The sequence below is a fragment of the Notamacropus eugenii genome, chromosome 2 (genome assembly GCF_028372415.1).
Source record: "Notamacropus eugenii isolate mMacEug1 chromosome 2, mMacEug1.pri_v2, whole genome shotgun sequence".
Classification (NCBI taxonomy): Eukaryota; Metazoa; Chordata; class Mammalia; order Diprotodontia; family Macropodidae; genus Notamacropus; species Notamacropus eugenii.
In genome coordinates this window covers 367,966,623-367,988,373 of record NC_092873.1, presented here as the reverse complement: position 1 = coordinate 367,988,373, position 21,751 = coordinate 367,966,623, and the positions used below count along the sequence as shown (strand labels likewise).

Below are 21,751 nucleotides of genomic sequence, written 5' to 3'. Positions count from 1 at the left end.
ATGGTTTAAAAGAGAAGTATGAATTGTGAAAGCAGCATTGATAACCTGCAAAGCAGAAATAATTGACAGAATAAATAAAATTAAATCCATAGTGGCAAGTCTCACCAATGGAAAAAAAAAAGAAAGAACTGATTCACAGAAGTGAAGAACAATCTGGAAGATGAAAAGTAAAACTAATATTAAAAGGAAATGTGAAATATATACAGGCAAGCCATTTATTTCCAAGATAGGATGGGTAGAGACATTTAAGATTATAGGTTTCCCAGAAAAACAGAACAAGTAAAAAAAATACCTGTATATCATAATTCAAGGAATAATATAGGAAAACTGACTAGAACATCTGAATGCAAAAAAAAGTGGCAATTGAAAGAATCCACAGATCACCTCCAGAAAACAAAGAATCAACCAAACACAAAGCAAACTCCTAGAGACACAGTAGTTAAACTGAACAGTTCCAATAATTAAAATTCCTGAATTATTTTATAGAATCACTTCTGTGTCTCATTAATGGCATTATTTAAACATGGTTGGAGGACTTTCGGGGAGAGCTCAGGTGAGTCCCTGCCTTTTCTCGGCTATTTTGGCTTGGCCCCCCCCTGCCCTATCCTCTCTCTTAAAATACCTTATTGTCTCTTCTTGTCCTTTCACATTTCCCTGTATTTCACTGTATTTTAATATTATTATTAAATTTCATCTTAAAATAACCAGCATTTGCTCTTTTTCTCTTCCATTTCCTCTTCATCCCACTCTCTCACATGGAAAAAGAGAAAAACAAAAACAAAACATCTGCAACAAATACACAGTCAAGAAAAACACATTTCTACATTGGCCATATTGAAAAAAAGTATCTTATTCTGCATATCTAGTCCATCACCTCTCTGTCAGGAAATAGGCAGCATTCTAAATCTTTCCTTCTCTGGAACCATGTTTCATTATTGTATTTAATAAAGTATTTTAGTTTTCAAAACTGTTCATTTTAACAATTTTGTTACAGTATATGTATATATATTTTTCCTATTAATTCTAATCACATCAGTCTGCATTAGCTTAAATTAAGGTTCAAATAATATCTGCTTCCTCATAAGCAATACTTGAACCCTGTGATTATGTGAGATAAATCACTTTATTATTCCTTTTTTCTTTTTTATTGAATTATTTCCCTTTTCTGTTCATTTTTCCTTTGAAGATCATCAAAACAGAATAAAATCAACCCCAGACCTTTATTTGACTCTCTCTCCCTCCTCCCGATGACATTATAATTCTTAGAGAATTCTTGTACTATCCCTCTATGTCCCCATTAGAGTGCAAACATATCATCTTTATAAAGTCTTTTCTGATTTTTTCTTTTTATTATTTCTCTTTACTCCCACATTTGGATTTCAAAATTTCTATTTGGCTCTGAACTTTTCATCAAGAATATTTGGAAGTCATCAATTTCATGAAAGATTTATTTTTTTCTCCTATATGATTGTACTAATTTTTGTTAGGTAAGTTATTCTTGGCTGTAAGCCCACATTTTCTGCCATTTAGGGCATAATATCCAAAAATATGCTAGAGACTATTTGTACTAGTTCACAGGAACTAATTGTTAAATTTTCAGTATGATCATTTGCATCTCAGAAATCAGCAAATGCTAAAAATGAGATATCAATTTATTGATTTGTTGACTGTCTGGACTTCAGAAAGCAATGGAGAAAATAATAATGAAGATTAAACTTAAACATGTGTCATATATACATTTTTCCCAGAGAGCCTATTGTTAAATATTTATCAGTACCCCATCGAACAATTTCCCGTGCTCTCCACTCCTTTAGTGGCAGCTTCTAATTTTCTGTGATCCTGATGATGATTTTTCAATACTTAAAATCTTTTTGACTGCTTACAGTATTTTTTTCTCTTTGATTAGGAAGCTTTAGATTTTAAGTATGACATTCCTAGTTTTCATTTTGAGGTTTCTTTCAGGAGGTAGACAGTGGATTCTTTCAATTTTTTTTACCCTTTGATTCTAAGAGATCTAGGCAGTTTTTTTCATGAGTTTTTGAAATGTACTATCTACGCTCTTTTTTTTTTTCTTTTGTCTTATGACTTTCAGGTGGTCTCAAATTATCTCTCTTCAATCTTTTTTTCCCAGGCTACTTGTTTTTAATACAAGATATATTACTCTTTTTCTTTCAAATTTTGACTTTAATGTTTCTTATTGCTTCATGGCATTATTAACCTTTTTTGACCCATTCTAATTTTTAGGAAGTCTGTTGCTTAGATTTTTATATTTCTTGTGCTACACTATTAACTTTTTTCCAAATTCCTCCCCCATAGCTCTCATTTCTTTTCCAGTTTTTCTGTTGTTACTCTCATGGCACTTATAATACCATTTTAACTCATATTTAAAATTCTTATATCATTTCTTCTAGGATTCTGATTGATCTTGCAAGCAAGCTGCATTTTTTTTTAAGGTTTTACATATAAGTGCTTTAAAGTTATTTTCCTCTTCTGAGTTTGTGTCATGGGTATCTTTGACCTCACAACAGCCTTCTCTCTCTCTCTCTCTCTCTCTCTCTCTCTCTCTCTCTCTCTCTCTCTCTCTCATAGTTATGCTTTAAGCAATTGGCTATGGGGAGAACTATATTACTGGGAGCTCATTCAAGGCTCTGTCTATGATCCCAGATGCTCTAAGAAGCATTTCTGCATCACTTTCCTGGGCAGGGGATTGAGTCTGAGATCCACTCTAGGCAATTTCACAACTGCACATTGGAGACCTGGGTACTAAGCCCCTGCCCCAGGCCCAAATCTGATGACCTGGGCTAGGACTAAGTCCAGTATCAATTTTGTGTCTCCCTGTACTACAAGCCTAATTTGAATCTTTGGGAACAGTCTGTGTTCCTGCTAATGTTGCTGGTCTCAGCCAGGGGCTGAATCTATAATCTATTTTGGACTGGCCTAGCTTAGAGATCTGAAAATCCCTTTGGATTATCTCTTCTTTTTTTTGCTTGGACCCAAGCCTGAGTCTGTGACCAGATCTGAATATCCTATGGCTAGCGCTGAGCTTTGGACACTGAATATTTGATACTAGTGCTACCCTGATCCATAATTCATGCCTTGGTCATTTGCCTGTATGTTGAATTTGTGGTCTTGAGTCAGAGAAATGCCTCACTGTAATTTCACCTTTGACTTCCTGATCATTATTCAATTCAGTGTTCTTCCATCGTTGTTGGAGCAATACAGGGGGAGGGGAACCAAATTCTATTGCTTCTTCCTATTTTTTCCATTTTAGTTATTCTCCCATACTTCTATTTCTATGCTATACTCTTCCTCATTCTACCCCACTCTTCTTCCTCTAATCATATAGAACTGAGGTTTATGAGATATCTATTCCTCAAACACGACCTTCATGATCTATGATCTCCTGTTCTGCGTTATTTACTAGAAATAGTAAATTCCTCCCTCTTGTTCATTATTCTTTCCTTTTCTTTTCTCTCTTAAAACAAAAAACAATATGCAAAAAAAAAAAAAAACAAAGAAACAAAACCAAAAACAACATCCAGGTCCTAAGTGAGTTTGTTTTTCCTTGTTCCTTTTTTGATCCTTGAAGATGGTATGTGATTCTGAAAGCATAATAGACTGATTTTTCTCTCTACTGGAATGTATGTGCTTGACCATCATATAACTTTTAAAAATTGTCCAAATTACTTACCTTTCCAGGTTTCTTTTGTCTCCTATAGTTACATTTAAAAGATTCTTCTGAGCTCTGGTTTTCTCAACAGGAATACTTAGAAGTCATTGAGTCTATTGAGTTTTGTTTCTTCTCAATAGGATTATGCTTAGCTTTTCAGGATAAGCCATTTAGAGTTATAATTGCTTATGTTTGTCTTTTGGTATACTGTACTACAAATTTTTCATTTCTTTCTCATGATTGCTACATATTCTCACATAGCGCTGCCTGTGGCTGATTTCTTTCTTTCTGATCACTTGCAATATTTTTTCTTTGCCCTACAAAGTCAGGATTTGGTAATAATATTTTTAGGTATGTTATATGCTTGAGATTTGTTTTAGGTGGTGACCTGGTTACTGCTTCTTTTCACTTAACCCTCCAGTTGCAGTAGTTATGGATGTTTTCTTTTTAGATACATTATCTTGTATGTGTGTGTGTGTGTGTGTGTGTGTGTGTGTGTGTGTGTGTGTGGTTTTCATGAGGTTCAGTAATTCTTAAGCTTTTTCTTCTTGCCTTGTTTTACAAGTCTGTTGTATTTTGGCTAGCTCTCTCATGTGGGTCTAATTCTAAAAAGGTCTTTTGCCTTTCTTCTGTTATTTCTTATTAAACTTGGGAGTTTCCATTTGAACAAATCCTTTGACATCACAGCATATCCCTTTTTTTATAGGGTTCTGTCCTCTAAGACTCTTACTATCGGTCTCAATAATTCAATGAATTTGCTCTCCAAATAAGACACTAGTAAGAAATAAAGTTTGCTGAAATACTTGTCTTTCTCCAGAGAGGATGTTTCCACAGGAAATCTCCATTTCTCTCTAGAAGATCGAGTTCTCAAAATCTTGAACTTGGTCCTTTTATGTCTTGCGATTACCCATGAGGCAACTCCTAAGGCTGCCCAGGAAATCTTGTTTCTTAATTTAGAAAGTTAGATTACAGGATCACCCTTTCTAGGGAATTCAAAATATTCTTCCCCTTCCATATAGGGATTTGGAGTTCATGAGCATTGTCCATAAACTTCTTTTTAGGCCAAGTACATACATATCTACCTTTTCCATTTGCTCCTACAGGAAATCAATCAATACCCTGGTTGTTGCTACCTCTCATACTGGGAAATGTAATTCTCAGGATCTCTTCTTTCAAGCTATATGTGAAGGCACGATTTTTTATGTCTTTGCTCCAAGACAACAATTGCCTATATTTTGGGAGGGGGTAGGGGAGGAGAGGTTGGGCATGAGTCAGAGTTTCCCTCCTAGGACCAGATCTCTCTATTGAATGTTAGTCTGCACATGTGAAGTCCAGAATTGGCTTAGCTGTTCAGTCAGCTAAACTTAAAGGAGATGTTTTCATAAACCCCAATTAATCAGTTATCTTGGAAGTAGCCTTAATTACTTAAAACCAGTAAGAAAGTCTGTGACTTCTATGTTAAGTGACAAATGCCCCCACTTCACAAGGTGAGACTTCCCATAGATGCCCCCCCCAAACTATTACTAATACTCTATAAACTCATCAAATTGATTGGGAAACTCATCAAATTGGTCTCACTGAGATGGTATAGTAGATAGAATATTAGAACTGAAGTGAAAAAAAAGTTAAGTTTGAAACTTGCCTCAGATACTTACGAGCTGTGTGAATCTTGGCAAGTCACTTAACACTTCTTTATATGTATAATGAAAGAACTGGACTCAGAGGTCTTTAAGGTCACTTCTAGTTCAAAATCTTTGTTTTTATGAACTCCCTTGTATATTGAATTTGCATTTCTGAACTTCATGATCAAACTAATTCATCAGTTTGTGAAACAACAACTCATATTACAGGATCAGAGGATAATCATTCTTCAGAGAGGTGATTCCTTAAAGGTTAAAAATGTCCTATTCAGATTGTCACTTAGTCTTGAGCTCTTTGATTACTCATAAGTGACTTCCTGCAATAGAAATTACCCACTATCTTTAAAAGGAATTACTTCCTTCTATCCCCTACTTCTCCAACCCCACTCTCATTAGATCAAAGAAAACAGGAGAAAACTGCTACAAAGACCTTCTGGAAAAAGAACAAATAATTGCTGACAATAACATGTATGTGACAAGACACTTGGGGACCCAGATTGCAATAATGGAAAATGATAACAGTAAGAAAAAAGGAAGCCCAGCAGCAAGAGACAATCTGGCAAACAAGGTAAAAACTTGCCAATAAAAGCCTCTACCTCTGTCCCAAATGGGCATATCTAAATATCTATGTCATCTATATCTATGCCTATACCTACACCTATATCTATATCATATCTATATCTATGTCTATGTCTATATACACACTAGAAGATACCCTTTGAAGTCCAAGTTATGACAAGTTCAGAAGTCACTGCATACCAAAGCAAATTCAACTTTCCTTCCACTTCTGTTTGGGATGTCCAGCACTTGACAAGCCAGGTAATAACTTACCCAGTTTCCTCATATTTTCTGCCAGTTGAATACAAAACAACTATCTCCTGAATACTGATTATCTATATTTAGAACCATTTTTTCCTACCCTGGTTGGTGTATCCTCCATGAGAGACATCAGGGTAAGCTGGAGAGTTGAAAGAAAACCTGGGGAGTGGGAGAAACCCCTTCTGAGAACCTCCACATGGTTCCTGTTGCTAAGGGAACCATCTTCTTTGTCTAGCAAAGCTAAGAATGGCTGCTGCACTCAGCGCTTGGCTCAAGAAGTGTTCAGACCACAGAGGAGGGTCAAGAGGGAAGGGAGGGGAAACGCCTCACATGCTTTCTGACAAAAAAATAACTTTTAAAAGAATGAGAGAAGTAGAAATGGCAGCTTCTGAGCAGCCCCAGAGTTGGGGAATAGTTTTATGAATGATAATGCTGTAAGATTTGAATTGAACTCTAGTGGCTTAGAAAGGAATGGAATTCTAATACTTTTCTGGTGTGTGTGTGTGTGTGTGTGTGTGTGTGTGTGTGTGTGTGTGTGTGTGTGTGTAGGGAATAGGGAATAAGAGACAGAGGAGATGAGAGAATTGGAAAGATGTTGAAATGTAAGGAATTAGAGTGGTGCATGGAAAGCGATTCTGATTAATTCAGGTGTTAATAGAACTCAGCAAATTAGCAGAGAATAACCTTGATGTTTTGTTGTTGCACTCTGGAATGGATTCCTTGAGTATTTAGAGGTTAGAGATCTTAGACTTCCTTTTCTTAGAAGCTTAATAGCAGCTAGGGTTGTGTTTGTGTGTGTGTGTGTGTGTGTGTGTGTGTGCGCAGAACTGTGTTAAAGGCAGTAGTAAGGGTTGGGATAGGAGGTGAAACTCTATTTCAAGTCAAACAAATGTGAATTCTATGAACAGATTGTGTCTGATTTTGCTTTGAGTCTCTATAATTGCTGTATAACTAGGAACTGGTCATTTGCAAATTATGAAGTCTATGTATGTATGGATGTGATATACCATCCTATGGGAGCCTTTCTAAATCCCTTTCCAGATCTCACATATCCATTTATGTGCCCCATTGCTACCTTAAGACCTCAATATCCTTGAGGGCCAAGAATGTCTTTTGTCTTGTTTCTATATCCCCAAAATCTAGATTAATAAGCATTTGAGAACCAGTGAGAACAAGACTTACATTGGCACAATGCCTGGCACAAAGCCTGGCACAAAGCAGACATTTATTAAACATTTGTTGTTTGACTGAAATATCCTCAAAAAAGATTATCTATTCCAGGCCCCTGACTTCCTATGGGAAAGGTATTGTTAATATTGCTTTTGTTATTATTTTATAGATGAGGCAACTGAAGCCTGTTGAAGATCACACAAGTCAGGGATGGAGCAGGCATTTTCCAAGAATAATGCATCATTCCTAGGAAGAAAAGAGCAAAATCCAAAGGCATAAGCCAGAAAGCTATCAATAACAGAAACTCCTTTGTTGTTAAGTCAGTTTCAGTCATGTCTAACTCTTTGTGAACTCATTTGAAGTTTTCTTGGCAAAGATACTGGAGTGGTTTGTCATTTCCTTCTCCAGCTCATTTTACAGATGAGGAAACTGAGGCAAAAAGAATTAGGCAACTTGCCCAGGATCACACAGCCAGTAAGCATCTGAATCAAGATTTGAACTCAGGAAGATGAGTCTTCCTGACTTCAGGCCAGGCACTGTATCCACTGTACCACCTAACTACTAAGAAGCTCAACCCACTCAACATTACATGGCCAGTTAGAGGCAATGCAGACTAGAACACAAGTTCTATATACCATTTCATCCCAGGGGTCAAAGGGGCTTCAATTTTGGAAGGAACTTAATAAGCTAAAGAATATTTAAGGAAGAGTTACAAGGATGGGGAAAAGAACCCATTTTTTGAGAATTGATTGAAGGAACTCAGAATGTTCCCAGAAAAGAGGAAATGTAGGGGAGACATGATGTTTGCCCTCAAGTATTTGAAGGGCTGGCAGATGGAAGAAGGATTAGATTTGTTCTGCTTGACTGGGGTGAGTGAGTCAGGGAAAAGAAAACTAGAAGTAATGCACAGGCATTTCAACAAGGCAGATTTAGTCTTAATGTGAGAAAATAAAAAAAAAAACAACTTCATGACAATTGTTATTGTTCAGTCATTTTCAGTTATCTCTGACTCTTCGTGACCCCATTTGGGGTTTTCTTGGCAAAGATACTATAATGATTTGCCATTTCCTTTTACAGTTCATTTTACACATGAGGAAACTGAAGCAAACAGGGTTAAGTGACTTGCCCAGGGTCACACAATAAGATCTATCTAAACGTATAATGGACTACTTTAAGAAGTAGTGGTTTCCCACTCATTAGAAAATTTTAACTGAAGGTTGGATGGCTATTGTTTGGAGATAGAGTAGAAAAGAGAACTGGATTTGAAATCAGAAAATATTTCAGTTCAAATCCTAGCTCTGACACTTAATCCCTGTGTAACCTTTGACAAATCACTCAGTCTCTGTGGAACTCGGTTTCCTCATATTCAAAATAAAGAGGCTGGATCTGTGATCTAGGTTTACATCTGTTTTAGACTGGATGGACTTTGCGATCCCTCCCATCTCTGCAACTCTATGAAAAGTCATTCAACTAAAATCCATGAGATACCACATATTAGACCCAAGGAAAGAAAACACGGAGTTTAGGAGCAGCGGGTTCAAAGTCAAGGTGGGCCCATACTAACTGGATTCAGGAGAATAATACAAAATAATGAAAGTCTACTTTGAGCAATGCCAATTCACTCTAGCATGGTAGAGGGGATAATAAGAGTTACCCTCAGAGCCAGAAAGACCTTTGACCATCCTGCCTCTGACACTACTTCCTATGTGACCCCAGGCAAGTCATTTGACTTCTTAGTGCTCTTAGGACTTAGGAGTCAGATATGGGGCCCACCATAGTGCAACCTCAATACTCTAGAGTATGGCTTGAATCAGATTAAAAACAGAACTGGAAAATATTTAACAAAAGAAATGAAAATACAATAGAATGCAGATAATTTTTATGTAATATGGCTAAAATAATATAATTTTCTAAGTGCATATGTAGCTATTGGGAATTTTTTATGTAGGGTTTAGTGACCTTCCCTTTCTATTTGTCTCCTCCATTAGATTGTAAGCTCCTTGAGGTAAGGGATTGTCTTTTGAATCTTTTTGTATCCCCAACCCAAAGCACAGTACTTGTACAGCACATAGTTGTTGTTCTTTAGTCGTATTCAGTTGTGTCTGACTCTTTGTGACCTCTTTTGGGGTTTTCTTGGCCAAAATACTGGAATGGTTTGCTGTTTCCTTCTCCAATTCATTTTACAGATGAAGAAACTGAGGAAAACAAGGTTAAGTAACTTGCCTAGGGTCACAAAGGTAGTACCTAACACTGGATTTTAACACAGTACACACTTAATAAATACTTGTTCATTGATTATTTGAGTTTGGCACCATAGTTATAGGGAATTCTTTAAGACTGTGAGTCACAGATAAGATGCTCCACTGCATTGGTAGAGTTTCCTCTTCTAGGAGTTTTGCATGTCATTGAAAGTACTGGTCTCATTCCTCTCTCTAAAGAATCATCCTGAAACAGGTTATTTCCCTCCCAGTACAATTATCTTATCTTCCTCCACCAACTTAGCTAAAAGCATCATAACCATGAGCTCACAAACTTCACGTGTGAGCGGACAGAGTACTCATAAATCTGGTGTCATTTGAAAAGAAAAGGTTGTTCAGTCCCCAAATACCTTCCCTGTTGGCCAGGGTTGAGGTTCAGGAAAGGACATTAGGACATTGCTACCTCCAAGTACTTCCTTTAAAAAGTGATTACTCCTGGGAAGGGTAATACATTTCTTTATTTCATAAACACTTATTAGATGCCCAGTGTTTAACACTGAGTTAGGTAAACACAGGATATAGAGAAGATCTGGCATACTTCTGTGCTAAGTATCAGAATGTTTTCCATTATTATAGTACTCTGAAAGCAAATCAATTTCATAATATCATAGTGTCATAGTTTAGAGTTGGAAGAGACCAAAGAAACCATTAACTCAAACTCATCATATTAAATATGAGGAATGTTTAGTGACTTGCCCAGGGTCACACAGCCAGTACATGTTTAAGACAGTATTTGAACTCAGGCATTTCTGACTCTAAAGCCAGTATTCTAAACACTGCACCACATAGCAAAATACTGAGGGAATGAAAAATGTTGGAGAAGAGGAAGTAAAGAAGAGGGATAATTTTGAAGTAAGGTATAACGCAGTGAGAGGCTCTGGGTAACCAGCGACAGCTCAGAAACATGGTATTTTAGGGAGAGGTGAAATGATGAAAGTATGAGAAAGCAGCCAGGGCACCAAAAACCCAACTTCAGCCAGTCTTTCTGACCATCAGACTTATGATTTAGATCAGGAAAGGGCCACAAATATCACCTAGTGTGACCTCACCATTGATTTAAAGGAGAGAGAGCTGAGGTACAGAGAAGAGGAGGAACTTGTGCAATGTCACAGTGGTTAATTAATATTACAGTTATGATTAGAACCAAGTCTGTCTCCTTCCTAGTTCAGGATTTCTTTTTCCATCACACTACAAAAACACTCTGCTAAAGGGGGTACTTTACCTATGACAATATGATTATCTCACATGGACACCTTCCAGCCTGGAAATGCCATTTCAATACATGACGGCTAAGATGCTAGATCTCTAAGCTCCCAGAGGCCATTGAAAGTCAGAACAGTTTTCTAGGGTGGGATTTGAGGGAGATTTGTGTGAACAATCTTTTATGCCATTATAGTAGGTTGCCAATACAGGCATTCAACAGTAATTATTTTTGTGTCGTGGTTTGAAAAGAGTTATTTGCACACTTTGAAAGCAAGAGGGACAACAACACAAATTTCCAGTGTCAAAGGCCAACCGCCCTTGTATGGGCTGAAATGGACAAGAACTATTGTTTTGGGATAAATACAAACAGGAAGATTTTATGTCTATGTACTATAGAGCCACAGTAATAAGATGAAGAATGGCTCTGCATTCAAGAGAAGAGCTTTAGTCTTTTCTCTAGGGAATTATAGCAGATCTGTTTTATTTTAAATGATGGTGACAAATTTGATTGGTGATTCAATGGCATCCCATCCTGTGTGCTGGACAGCTCCAACAGAAATAGCATTTACTGCCTTTCCAAAATGTAGATATACTTTCACTCTGGGAACCATTAACTCTAATACAATGAGGCTGTGGTTTAGTCTGCAAATGGAAGAACATCCTAGTCACTGGGATTTATAAAAAAAAAAAAAATCTGTTCTAATCTACAGTTTTCTATATTTCTGGTCTGATGCAGGAATAATAATGATAGCTAAGAGTTGTATGGAACTTTCAACTGCACAGCACTTTTTACACATCGTTTCATTTGTTCTCATAGCTAAGTTAGGGGGTAAAAAGTAGAAGTATTTTTGCCTCATTTTTAGATAAGGAAATTGAGACTTAGGGGAAGAGAAATAACTTCTTCATGTCTACAAAACTAGCAAATAGTTGAGGAGAGATGGCATACCCACAACAAGAAAATAAAATATAAGGTAGAGTGTGATAAGTATCTATGAGATGTAAATGCGAGAGAGATCATTTTGGCATTTGAGTTGGGCCTTGAAAGATAGATAGGTTAATCAATCAAGTAATCAAGGAGCATTAACTGACTCCTCACTATGCACCAGGCACAGTGCTAAGTGTTGGGCCTATAAAGAAAGAAGAGAAACAAAAAATTTTCAAGGAACTTACATTGTAACGGGCGATAAAAAGTATACATAAATCAGTTCATATGAGAGATAGAAGCTAAACGTGACACTAGCAGCTTGGGGTGGAGTGGAGGGGGGAGGGTAAAGAAAAATTAAGTTTTCATCACTCTCTTTTGGGTCTTCCTTTCTTTTTCCTATTTTCAATATCATTACTCCCAACTTGGTATTAAACATCTCACATCTGTGGTCTTCTAATATGTTGGTAAGGCATCATCTTGCCATCAAGTCTTGCACAGCTTCCCCTTACAACAGGAAGGGTGGATTTGACTTCCCCAAAGCCTTTTCCAATCATCTGTCTGCATTTCAAGCATTAGCATTTCCTTTTGGCCAAGGTCTTCCTTGTCATCAGCCTGACCACTGGCTGCCTTTACCAATGCCCAGTCTGCTCCTTTTCTTTATCAGCATCATTTTCATTTGAGAAAGTTTTTAAAAATGTATTTAGTGTTTTATTTTTCCCCAATTATATGTAAAAACAATTTTTAACAGTCATTTTTAAAACTTTGAGTTCCAAATTCTCTCCCTTCCTACCTCCCTATGCCATCCCCCATTGAGAAGGCAAGCAATTTGATATAGGTTATACCTGTGTAGTCAAGCAAAATACTTACATATTAGTCATGTTGTGAAAGAAAACAAACAATAAAGACAAATAAAGTTTTTTTAAAGTAAACTTCAATCTGTATTCAGATATCATCAGTTCTTTCTCTGGGGATGGATAGCATTTTTTATCCTAAATCTTTCAGAGTTATCTTGGATCATTGTATTGCTGAGAATAGCTAAGTCTTCACAGCTGATCAACTTATAGAATTGTTGTTATTTTGTACATAGTGTATTTCACTTTGCATCAACTCATGTAAATCTTTCCAGGTTATTCTGAGAGCATCCTGCTCATCATTTCTTATAGAATAATAGTATTCCATCATCAACACATAATACAATTTGTTTCAGCCATTCTCCAATTGATGGGCATCCCCTCAGTTTCTAATATTTTGCCACCAGAAAAGAGCTGCTGTAAATATTTTTGTACATATAGGTATTTTCCTTTTTGTTTTTTATCTCTTTTGGAATACAGACTTAATAATGGCATTGCTAGGTCAAAGTGTATTCAAGGTTTGATAGTCATTTGTGCATAGTTCCAAATTGCTTTACAGAGTGGTTGAGTCAGTTCAGAATTACACCAACAGTGCATTGATGTCTCATTTTTTCCACATTCCCTCCAATGTCATTTTCTTTTTCTGTCCTATTCGTCAATCTCCTAGGTATGAGGTAGTAACTCAGAATTGTCTTAATTTGCATTTCTCCAGTCAATAGAGTTAGAACATTTTTTCATATGGCTATAAATAGTTTTGATTACTTCATCTGAAAACTGTTCATAACTTTTGATTGTTTATCAATTGGGGAATGGCTCTTACTTTTACAAATTTGACTTCATAAGTTTAAGAAGTGGGCTCCTTATCAGAGAAACTTGCTTTGAAACTTTTTTTCACAGTTACTATTGCTAACTGTATTTCCCTCCATTCTATTTCAACCCCTATTTATTCTATTCTCGCTCTCCTTTCACCCTGGCCATCCTCAAAAGTGTTTCGCTTCTGACTATACCCTCCCTCAATCTGTCCTCTCTTTTATCATCTTCCCCTTTATCTTATCCCCTTCCCATCCTACTTTCCTGTAGGGTAAAATAGATTTCTATACCTAATTGAGTGTGTATGTTATTCCCTCTCTGAGCCAATTCTGATTAGAGTAAGGTTCACTCACTTCCCCTCACCTTCCCCCTCTATCCCTCCAGTGTAAAAGCTTTTCTTGTCTCTTTTATATGAGATAATTTACCCTAGTCTATCTCTCCCTTTCCCTTTCTCCCAGTACATTCCTCTCTCACCTCTTAATTTTGTTTCTTTAGATATCATTCCTTCATATTGAACTCACACCTCCCTCCCCCCCTCCCTCCCTCTCCCCTCCCTTCCTCCCTCTCTCTCTCTCTCTCTCTGTAAGGGTGTGCATATATATGCAAATAGTTTAACCTTATTAAAGTACCTTATAATTTCCATTTTCTTTTCATGCTTCTTTTGAGTCTTGTATGTGAAAGTCAAATTTTCTATTCAGCTCTGGCCTTTTCATCAAAAATGGCTGAAAGTGTTCTACTTCACTGAATGTCTATTTTCTGCCTGAGGGATTTTATTCACCTTTGCTGGGTAGATAATTTTTGGTTGTAATCCTAGCTCCTTTACTCTCTGGAATATAGTATTCTAAGTCTTCTGATTCTTTAATGTAGAAGCTGCTAAATATTGTGTTATCCTGATGGTGTCTCCATGGTACCTGAATTAGTTTCTTTATGGCTGCTTGCAATATTTTCACCTTGACCTGGGGGCTCTGGAATTTGGCTATAATATTCTTGGAAATTTTCATTTTGGGATCTCTTTTAGGAGGTGATCAGTAGATTCTTTGTTTCTATTTTACCTTCTGATTCTAGACCATCAAGACAGTTTTCCATGACAATTTCTTGCAAGATGATGTCTAGCTCTCTTTTTGATCATGGATTTCAGGTAGTTCAATAATTTAAATTACTTCTTTTGGATCTATTTTACAGGTAAGTTGATTTCCAAAGGGACATTTCACATTCTTCTTATTTTTTTTATTCTTTTGGATGTGTTATTGTTTCTTGATTTCTTATGACATCATTAGCTTCAATTTGGTCCATTCTAATTTTTAATGAATCATTTTCTTTAATGAGCTTTTTTACCTTCTTTTCCATTTGTCCAATTCTATATTTTAAGGAGTTTTTTCTTTGGTGAATTTTTGTGCCTCTTTTTCCATTTGGCCAATTCTGATTTTTAAGGCATTCTTCTCTTCATTGGCTTTTTTGGCCTAGTCTGTTTTTTAAGTTGTTATTTTCTTCATTATATTTTGTGTCTCCTTTACCAAGCTGTTGACTCATTTTTCATAATTATTTTTTATCATTTTCATATTATTTTTCATAATTTTCTTGCATCACTCTCATTTCTCTTCCCAATTTTTCCTCTACCTCTCTTAATTGATTTTTAAAATTCTTTTTGAGCTCTTCCATGGCCTGAGACCAATTCATATTTTTCTCAGAGAATTTGGATGTAGGAGCTTTGACTTTGTTTTCTCCTTCTGAGTGTGTTATGAGCTTCTTTGTCACCACAGTAACTTTCTATGGTCACAATTGTTTTCTGATATTTGCTCATTTTACCAGTCACTTTCTTGACTTTTAACTCTTAAAATATGTCTCTGCTTCCAGGATAGTGGGTCTTAAGCTTCAGGGGTTTTGTGCAGCTGCTTTCAGATATTAGAGACCTGTAAGTTTTTAGTTCTTCCAAGGTGGTATGATATCAGGAAAGGTGTGTTTATTATTCTTCTGGACTATGCTCTGGTCTGAGTGACCACAAGCACTTTTTTCTGCCCCGGACCTGTGACTAGGTCACTGCTCCATGTCAACCACAAGCTCTGGTGTGATAATGCTTCTCATTGCCCTAGGACTGCTATTCAAGCCTGTGACCCCAATCTGTGTATGGGCAAAGCATCAGAGGACTATCTCAATGCTAGCAAAGAGACCCCTGTAATCTCCTTCTGATCCGTATGTTTGTTTCAGACCCTTGCTTTCTGTGGGCTGAGAATTCTGGAAGCAGTTGCTGCCATTGTTGATTCAGTGACTCCCAAGGCCTTACTCCTGGTTTGATGGGGGGCCTGCTCTGGAATGTGATCCACTTTAACCCAGGTGTGACTAACCTTTACTGCAGACCTTCTAAGTTGTTTTTGGCTGGAAAATTATTTTACCCCATCCTTTTGTGGGTTATGTAGCTCCAGGAATTGTTTTATGGCATTATTTAAAAGTGTTTTGGGGAGAGCGAGGTGAGTTGCTGCCTTTTCTTCCCCATCTTGGCTTGTTTGAGTAGTTTAATAAGTCATGTAATGGATTTTTTCCTTGCAATTTCTTCTTTACCTTTATCTTTTTTCCCCTTTCCTTCTTGATGAGCTTTAACTTTGTACCCCAGAGTTCCTTTGTGATCTTGCTTAAATTTTAGCCTTATGTGAACTGTTTTACTGGGATGCATGGACACATGAAGGAGCATCGAGGTGGCATAGTGGACAGAGTGCTAGGGCTGGAGTCAGAAAAAATTCGTTTTCCTGAATTCAAATCCAGTCTCAGACACCAACTAGCTGTGTAACCCAGGCAAGTCACTTAACCTTGTTTGCCTCAGTTTCCTCATCTGCAAATGAGCTGGAGAAGGAAATGGAAAAACCACTCCAGAATCTTTTCCAAGAAGATCCCAAATGGGGTCATGAAGAGTTGGACACAACTAGAACAACTTACAAACAACAACATGTCCACATGAACATCTGTGTCATTAGCTCATGCTGTACCCACTCAGTGCAGGTAATATATTTCTTTTTGTGACTCTGGATTGTCTTGCCAATTTGATGAGTTTTATACTCCTCAAACAACTTGGGTCTCATTACCTGCTCTCAGGCCCATATAAACTGTGGAAGTTTAGGCAACTCATTCCAAGCCTTAGATTCCACATCATAAAAATGGGTCAGGGGTTAGACTTGATCATTTTTTGGATCCTTTCCAGCTCTAAATCTTGGATCCTATGACATATTTTTGGATGGATATGAAATATACATTGTGCTTCTATCTCAGCTATCTGGAAAGAAAAGAAGCTATTATCTTCTGAACTTTTATGGGAAAATATATAAAAGAAATGTCTTGCTATAATTGTTTCAAATGTTACATAGGAATTTAATTTCAACCTATCTTTAATGCTATGTTTAATGGTCATAGCAGAGAAGCACCCCATTACTTTTCAACACAGGTCCTCACCTCTAGTCAAGCAAATTCATTTGAACTTCTCTGCAAACAACTTTTTACTCCTGAATTGATGAGTGTTTACATGCTACCTAGAATGTTGCTGCTCCCCTTTTTCTTCATTAATCCTTTTCCTTCACTTTCTTTAAGAGTTACTGTAGTATTCTCTTGTTCTTTAAAGCCTTCCTTTGGCAGTCTCACCTTACTCTTACCCCTTATCTGCTCTGTCCTCCCCAGATCTTCAGAGATGTAGAATCAAAGAACCATAATGACAGTTGGGCCTGAAGTCAAAATCACCTGAATTAAAATCCAGCCCTAGACATTTACTAGCTGTAAAAAATCTGAAAAAGTCACCTAACCTCTGTCCACGTTAGTTTCCTCATCTACAAAATGGGGATAACAATAGCACTTATTCCTCCCCCCCAATTGTTATAAGGATCAGATGAGATAATATTTGTAAAGCATTGAACTCAGAGTATAGCACACAGGAGGCACTAATGGATGCTTCTTTCCTTCCAACAAAATGTTAGGACCTTCAAGAACCCTAAACCCAAAGCCCTTATATTATAGAGAAGGAACCTGAGTGAGGTCTGCTTCTTGGGTCTAAGTATTCCTAGTTAGTATAAAAATGAGTAACCTTGGATCTACCTTGGGCTTTAGGGTTATAGAAGTCTTTTACGAAACAAGGGTTATTAGAGGTTATTTCATCTGTTTTCCGCCATTTCAAGAGATCTTAGAGGGTTCAGAATTATTTTCCCCACCAGAGCCAATGATTTCACAGAAGTATAAATGGAAAGTACCAGAAAATGAGAGTTAGGACACCTGGATTTTAATCCTAGTTTAGAAGTTGACTAGCCCACTAAACCTCAGCACCTTTATCTACAAATTGGGGGAGGGGGTAATATCTGGGGGAGCAGTGAACAGACAGATAGGCTCAAAGACAGGAAGGCTTGGTTTCAAATCCTACCATGACACATCGTGGGCATCTTGCCACTGACATATACTGTATGTGTTAGTGGGTAAATCACTTAACCTCTCAGTACTCTAAACAAATCTCTAAGACTGTTTTTTTTTAATCTAATATTTTATTTTCCTCCACTTACATGTAAAATAACAATTTTAATGTTCATTTGAAAAAAAACTTTGGGATTTCCAAATTCTCTGTCTCTTTCTCCTCTCCCTGCTCCCTGCACATGTGTAACCTTAATATAGGTTACACATGTGCATAAAACTATCAGTTGTAGAGAAGTTATTGACCTGAATTGATAAAGGTTAATTTCATCACCTAGAAGTTTATTTAAATTATATCATTTCTATGTATCATTTAAGTTATTGATTCTCTTCCCCTTAATGCATATATAATTACATAATTCTTCCTTTCCAAAACACGAATAAAAATGATATCAATGTTACGAATATTTCAGATTCTGACACATTATTATTCAGATTCCGCCTATCATTATGTCAACATTATAGGCAAATGGTTTCTTTGAAAAGTGAACATCCACTTCATGTGTTGATTTTCTGCTTTCTTTCTCCCAAGATGGTTTTGGGAATGCAATAAGCTAACAGATAAAAAAAATGCTTTAGAAAATTAAAAAAGGACTTATCAAATATAAGGTGTTACAGGACCTATTTACATTATATCTGTTTCATGTTTCCAACTGTATTGGAAACCCTTAAAAGCCAGGGACAGTGTCTTGTGTTTCTTTTGTTTCATCATTCACAAAGTTTACTTTGGGTGCTTCGATATAATAAATATTCCTTACCTGCCATTGTCACCTGCCTAGGTACCTAATGATCTGGCTGATTAAAATTAAAAGCACTCTATCCTGTAGTATGAGCAGCTTGGTTTTCCTGCCAAAGTAAAGATTCAGCTCTTATGTAGCACGGATCAAGCTGTACTAAGGACAAGGGAAAGATTAAGCAGCTGTAATAAATGTTTCCCAGTCAGGGAGGCAACAAATCATCTAACACTCTCACAACTTAAAAAAAAGAGATAAAAAAGACACTTAAAAAAACACTGTGCTTGAAACAAGTGGATAGGGTGTTTGTTGTTTATAAAGTGAGGTGATGGAAAAGCAGGAGAGCGTAGTAGTGGTCATTGGAACTACTTCAGGGATTGATGTCTCAGATAGCTCCTTGTATACTGAGAGAGAGAAAGGGAAAGAGAAAGAGAAAGAGAGAGAGAAAGAGAGAGAGAGAGAGAGAGAGAGAGAGAGAGAGAGAGAGAGAGAGAGAGAGAGAGAGAGAGAGAGAGAGAGAGAGATTGAGAGAGAGAGATTTGCTTGGCTGAAGCTTCACACCTGGAACAGGAGTTTTTTAACCTGGCCTAGGTGGTCGCTATGTAAATATTTTTATCCATTTCCTCCTCCTGCCTCCCTAGGAAAAAAAAAAGAATCATCTCTTTGCTTTTGGGGGAAAAGGACCCAAACCAAATATCCAGTTATTTGCACCACTGGAGCCCATGCTTCTTAGAATGCCAAGAGGGCTTGTGGTTTAAATGGGCGTGTACAGGCTTCTTGTCCACCTTCCAGATTAACTTCAGTTGATGGAGACTTAGAGAGAAGGTTTGGATTCCTGCCAAAGTACTTTAGGTCTATGCAAATTACAGCCCCTTCTCTCCTACCTAACATACACACACACACACACACACACACACACACACACACACACACACACACACACACACACATCCTCTAATCTTCAGGGACCAGGTCTAGGAATCTATCTGGGAGTGGCAGGGGGTGGTGGTGGAATGAATAATATAATTTAATGACTAATTTTAAATAAAATCACTTCTTGACTCTCTATGCCTATATGTGTGACAGATTTTTAATCTCAGGCTGAGTTCCCAGTTCCACAGAGCCATTCCTGTTCTTCGTCTCAATCTACACTTAGTGAGTAGCAAAGGAAGCCAATTTTAATAAAAAATATAATTAGGAAAAGCATTGCACTGTAAGAAACCCCATGCCAGATAACAGATGTTAAAATCTAATTTCAATGGATTTGTTTTATAGACTGACCAAGTAACTGATCCCTTTCATTTAAAGGTGTTATTACTAGTTCAACTAATGATGGGAGTACTGGGTTTTGTTTAATTCTGGCTCTGCTGCATGCTACTTCTATGACCTCGCGTTGGTCATTTCTTCTCTCCAGATCTTACTTTCATCATCAAAAAAAAATGAGAGGATTAGAGTAGATGATCCTTTCTAGTTCTGTCTCATGAATGCATGGAAGGAAACAAAGATTTATTAATGCCTACTATGTGCCAGGCATCATGCTAAGTGCTTTACAATTATTATCTCATTTGATCCTCTAAGTAACCCTGGGGGGCAGGTGTTATTATTATCCACGTTTTACAGTCAAGAAAACTGAGAAAACAGAAGTTAAATAAGTTCCCCAGGGTAATGAGCTAGTAAATGGCTGAGGCCAGATTTTAAACTCAAGTCTTTCTGACTTCAAGTCCAGTGCTCTATCTACTGCTTCACCTAGCATCCTCTGAATCACAGAATCTCAGCACTGGAATGAAACCCATTGCTTATCTAATCTAAGCAGTAGCTGAAAAAGAATCTTCTCTGAAAATTTATCTAGATCCTTAGTGAAGAACTCCACTGAGGGAAAACCCATTCCTTTTGTCAATAGCTCTAATTGTTAGGAAATCTTTACTTATATGAATCCATTTTTTTTTTTTTTGGAAAAAGCAGGACAATCGAGTGTCTATTATCCCACTTGACACCTTTGTGATCTTTCTGAATCTAATTCCCTCCCCTGGCCACCACTCGCCTCCATTAAAATGAAAGAACATTGAGAGTGGGGGCCCTCTTATTTTTATATTTTTATCCCCAGAGTTTCATTAGTCTTTGGCACATATTAAACACTTTATAAATGCTTTTCATTCATTCATTTATTCAATAAAACTCCAAGCATAGATATACTCTTTTCTTCAAACCTTTGGGCCCAGCTTCAAGATTCAGGATAGACAGATGAAAAACATGAAGGTCAGAGAAACTTTCTTAAAGTTCATCCAATATTTTCTTAGGAACTGATTCTGTCAGGTTTTCTCTTACAGAAAATTATGTACCTATGAATGTGGCATGAGGTGCTCATCAACAGTGGAGCATGCTTATGAGGAGTGATTTATGTATGGGGAAGAAGTACTGATGTTTGGCCTCAATGTTGAAGTCTTTCATTGGAGAAAACATCCTCACCAAACATATTTCAACTTGTCATTTCTATCCAGGTCTCCAAAATGAGTTTCTACGTCCCAGACCTCTGTGAAATGACTAACACTAAAAAAAAAAAGCTTAACATAGTGAACATTCTTGCTGTTTATCCTCTACTTTTGAAGAGGACCAATGACATCACAGTGTGATGCCTTGGCTTGCACGGGAATTGGATTTAAATAAGGCATAAAGTCACCAGTTTCACTCTCTCTTCCAGTCATCAAAGTTGATTGCCAAGACAAAAGTCAAGACAACTGGAACAGCCCAGGACACAGTGTTTGATCTTGGAGTTTTCAATGTCTGACCAAATTCTAAGTGCCTTGTAGCACCTGCTTCATGGGATTATACTTATGGGAGAGCCAAATAATCATTCATGCCACTAAGATGAAGCTATTTAGATTTCTCTTTAGCATAAAATAGTGAATTGTCAGAGACTGTAGGATCGATCATATTGGCTGTCATTAAGCCCAAACTTTTCATTTTGGAGAAGAGGTAATGAAAACCCAAAGAAATTAAGGGACTGAGTTAATCAAATAGCTAGTATGTTATTGCATTGAGGTCAAAGGTTGTCCAGATACTGAGTGCTATCTCCTTAGAGGGAGCACCCTGAGTTCATATTATTTTTCTAGAGTCCTGGATTATATAAGTAACAAGAAGGTAAGCTAGACATTTTTCCTATCCTTACAATTTCTCCATAACAAAAATTATGTGCTAAAGATAAAGAAACTTCAGAAATTTCCATGGTCTAAGGCACCT

General features: G+C 37.0%; 1 protein-coding gene across 10 annotated transcripts in view; it reads right to left on the bottom strand.

Annotated features, from left to right (window-relative positions):
- ANKFN1 (ankyrin repeat and fibronectin type III domain containing 1) overlaps positions 1 to 21,751 on the bottom strand; it is a 556,807-nt gene that overhangs the window by 425,149 nt on the left and 109,907 nt on the right. For 2 of the 10 annotated variants that reach the window (XM_072646760.1, XM_072646756.1), the window contains exon 1: positions 6,230 to 13,811. The exons of 6 other annotated variants lie outside the window; for them this stretch is intronic. Coding sequence is in view for 2 of the 4 variants with exons in the window: in XM_072646756.1 (XP_072502857.1) it covers positions 6,230 to 6,259 (30 nt within the window). In the remaining 2 variants the exon portion in view is untranslated. Of the gene's footprint in view, positions 1 to 6,229; positions 13,812 to 21,751 lie in introns of those variants that run through there. 2 more of the 10 variants (XM_072646768.1, XM_072646763.1) reach the window with 2 other exon arrangements.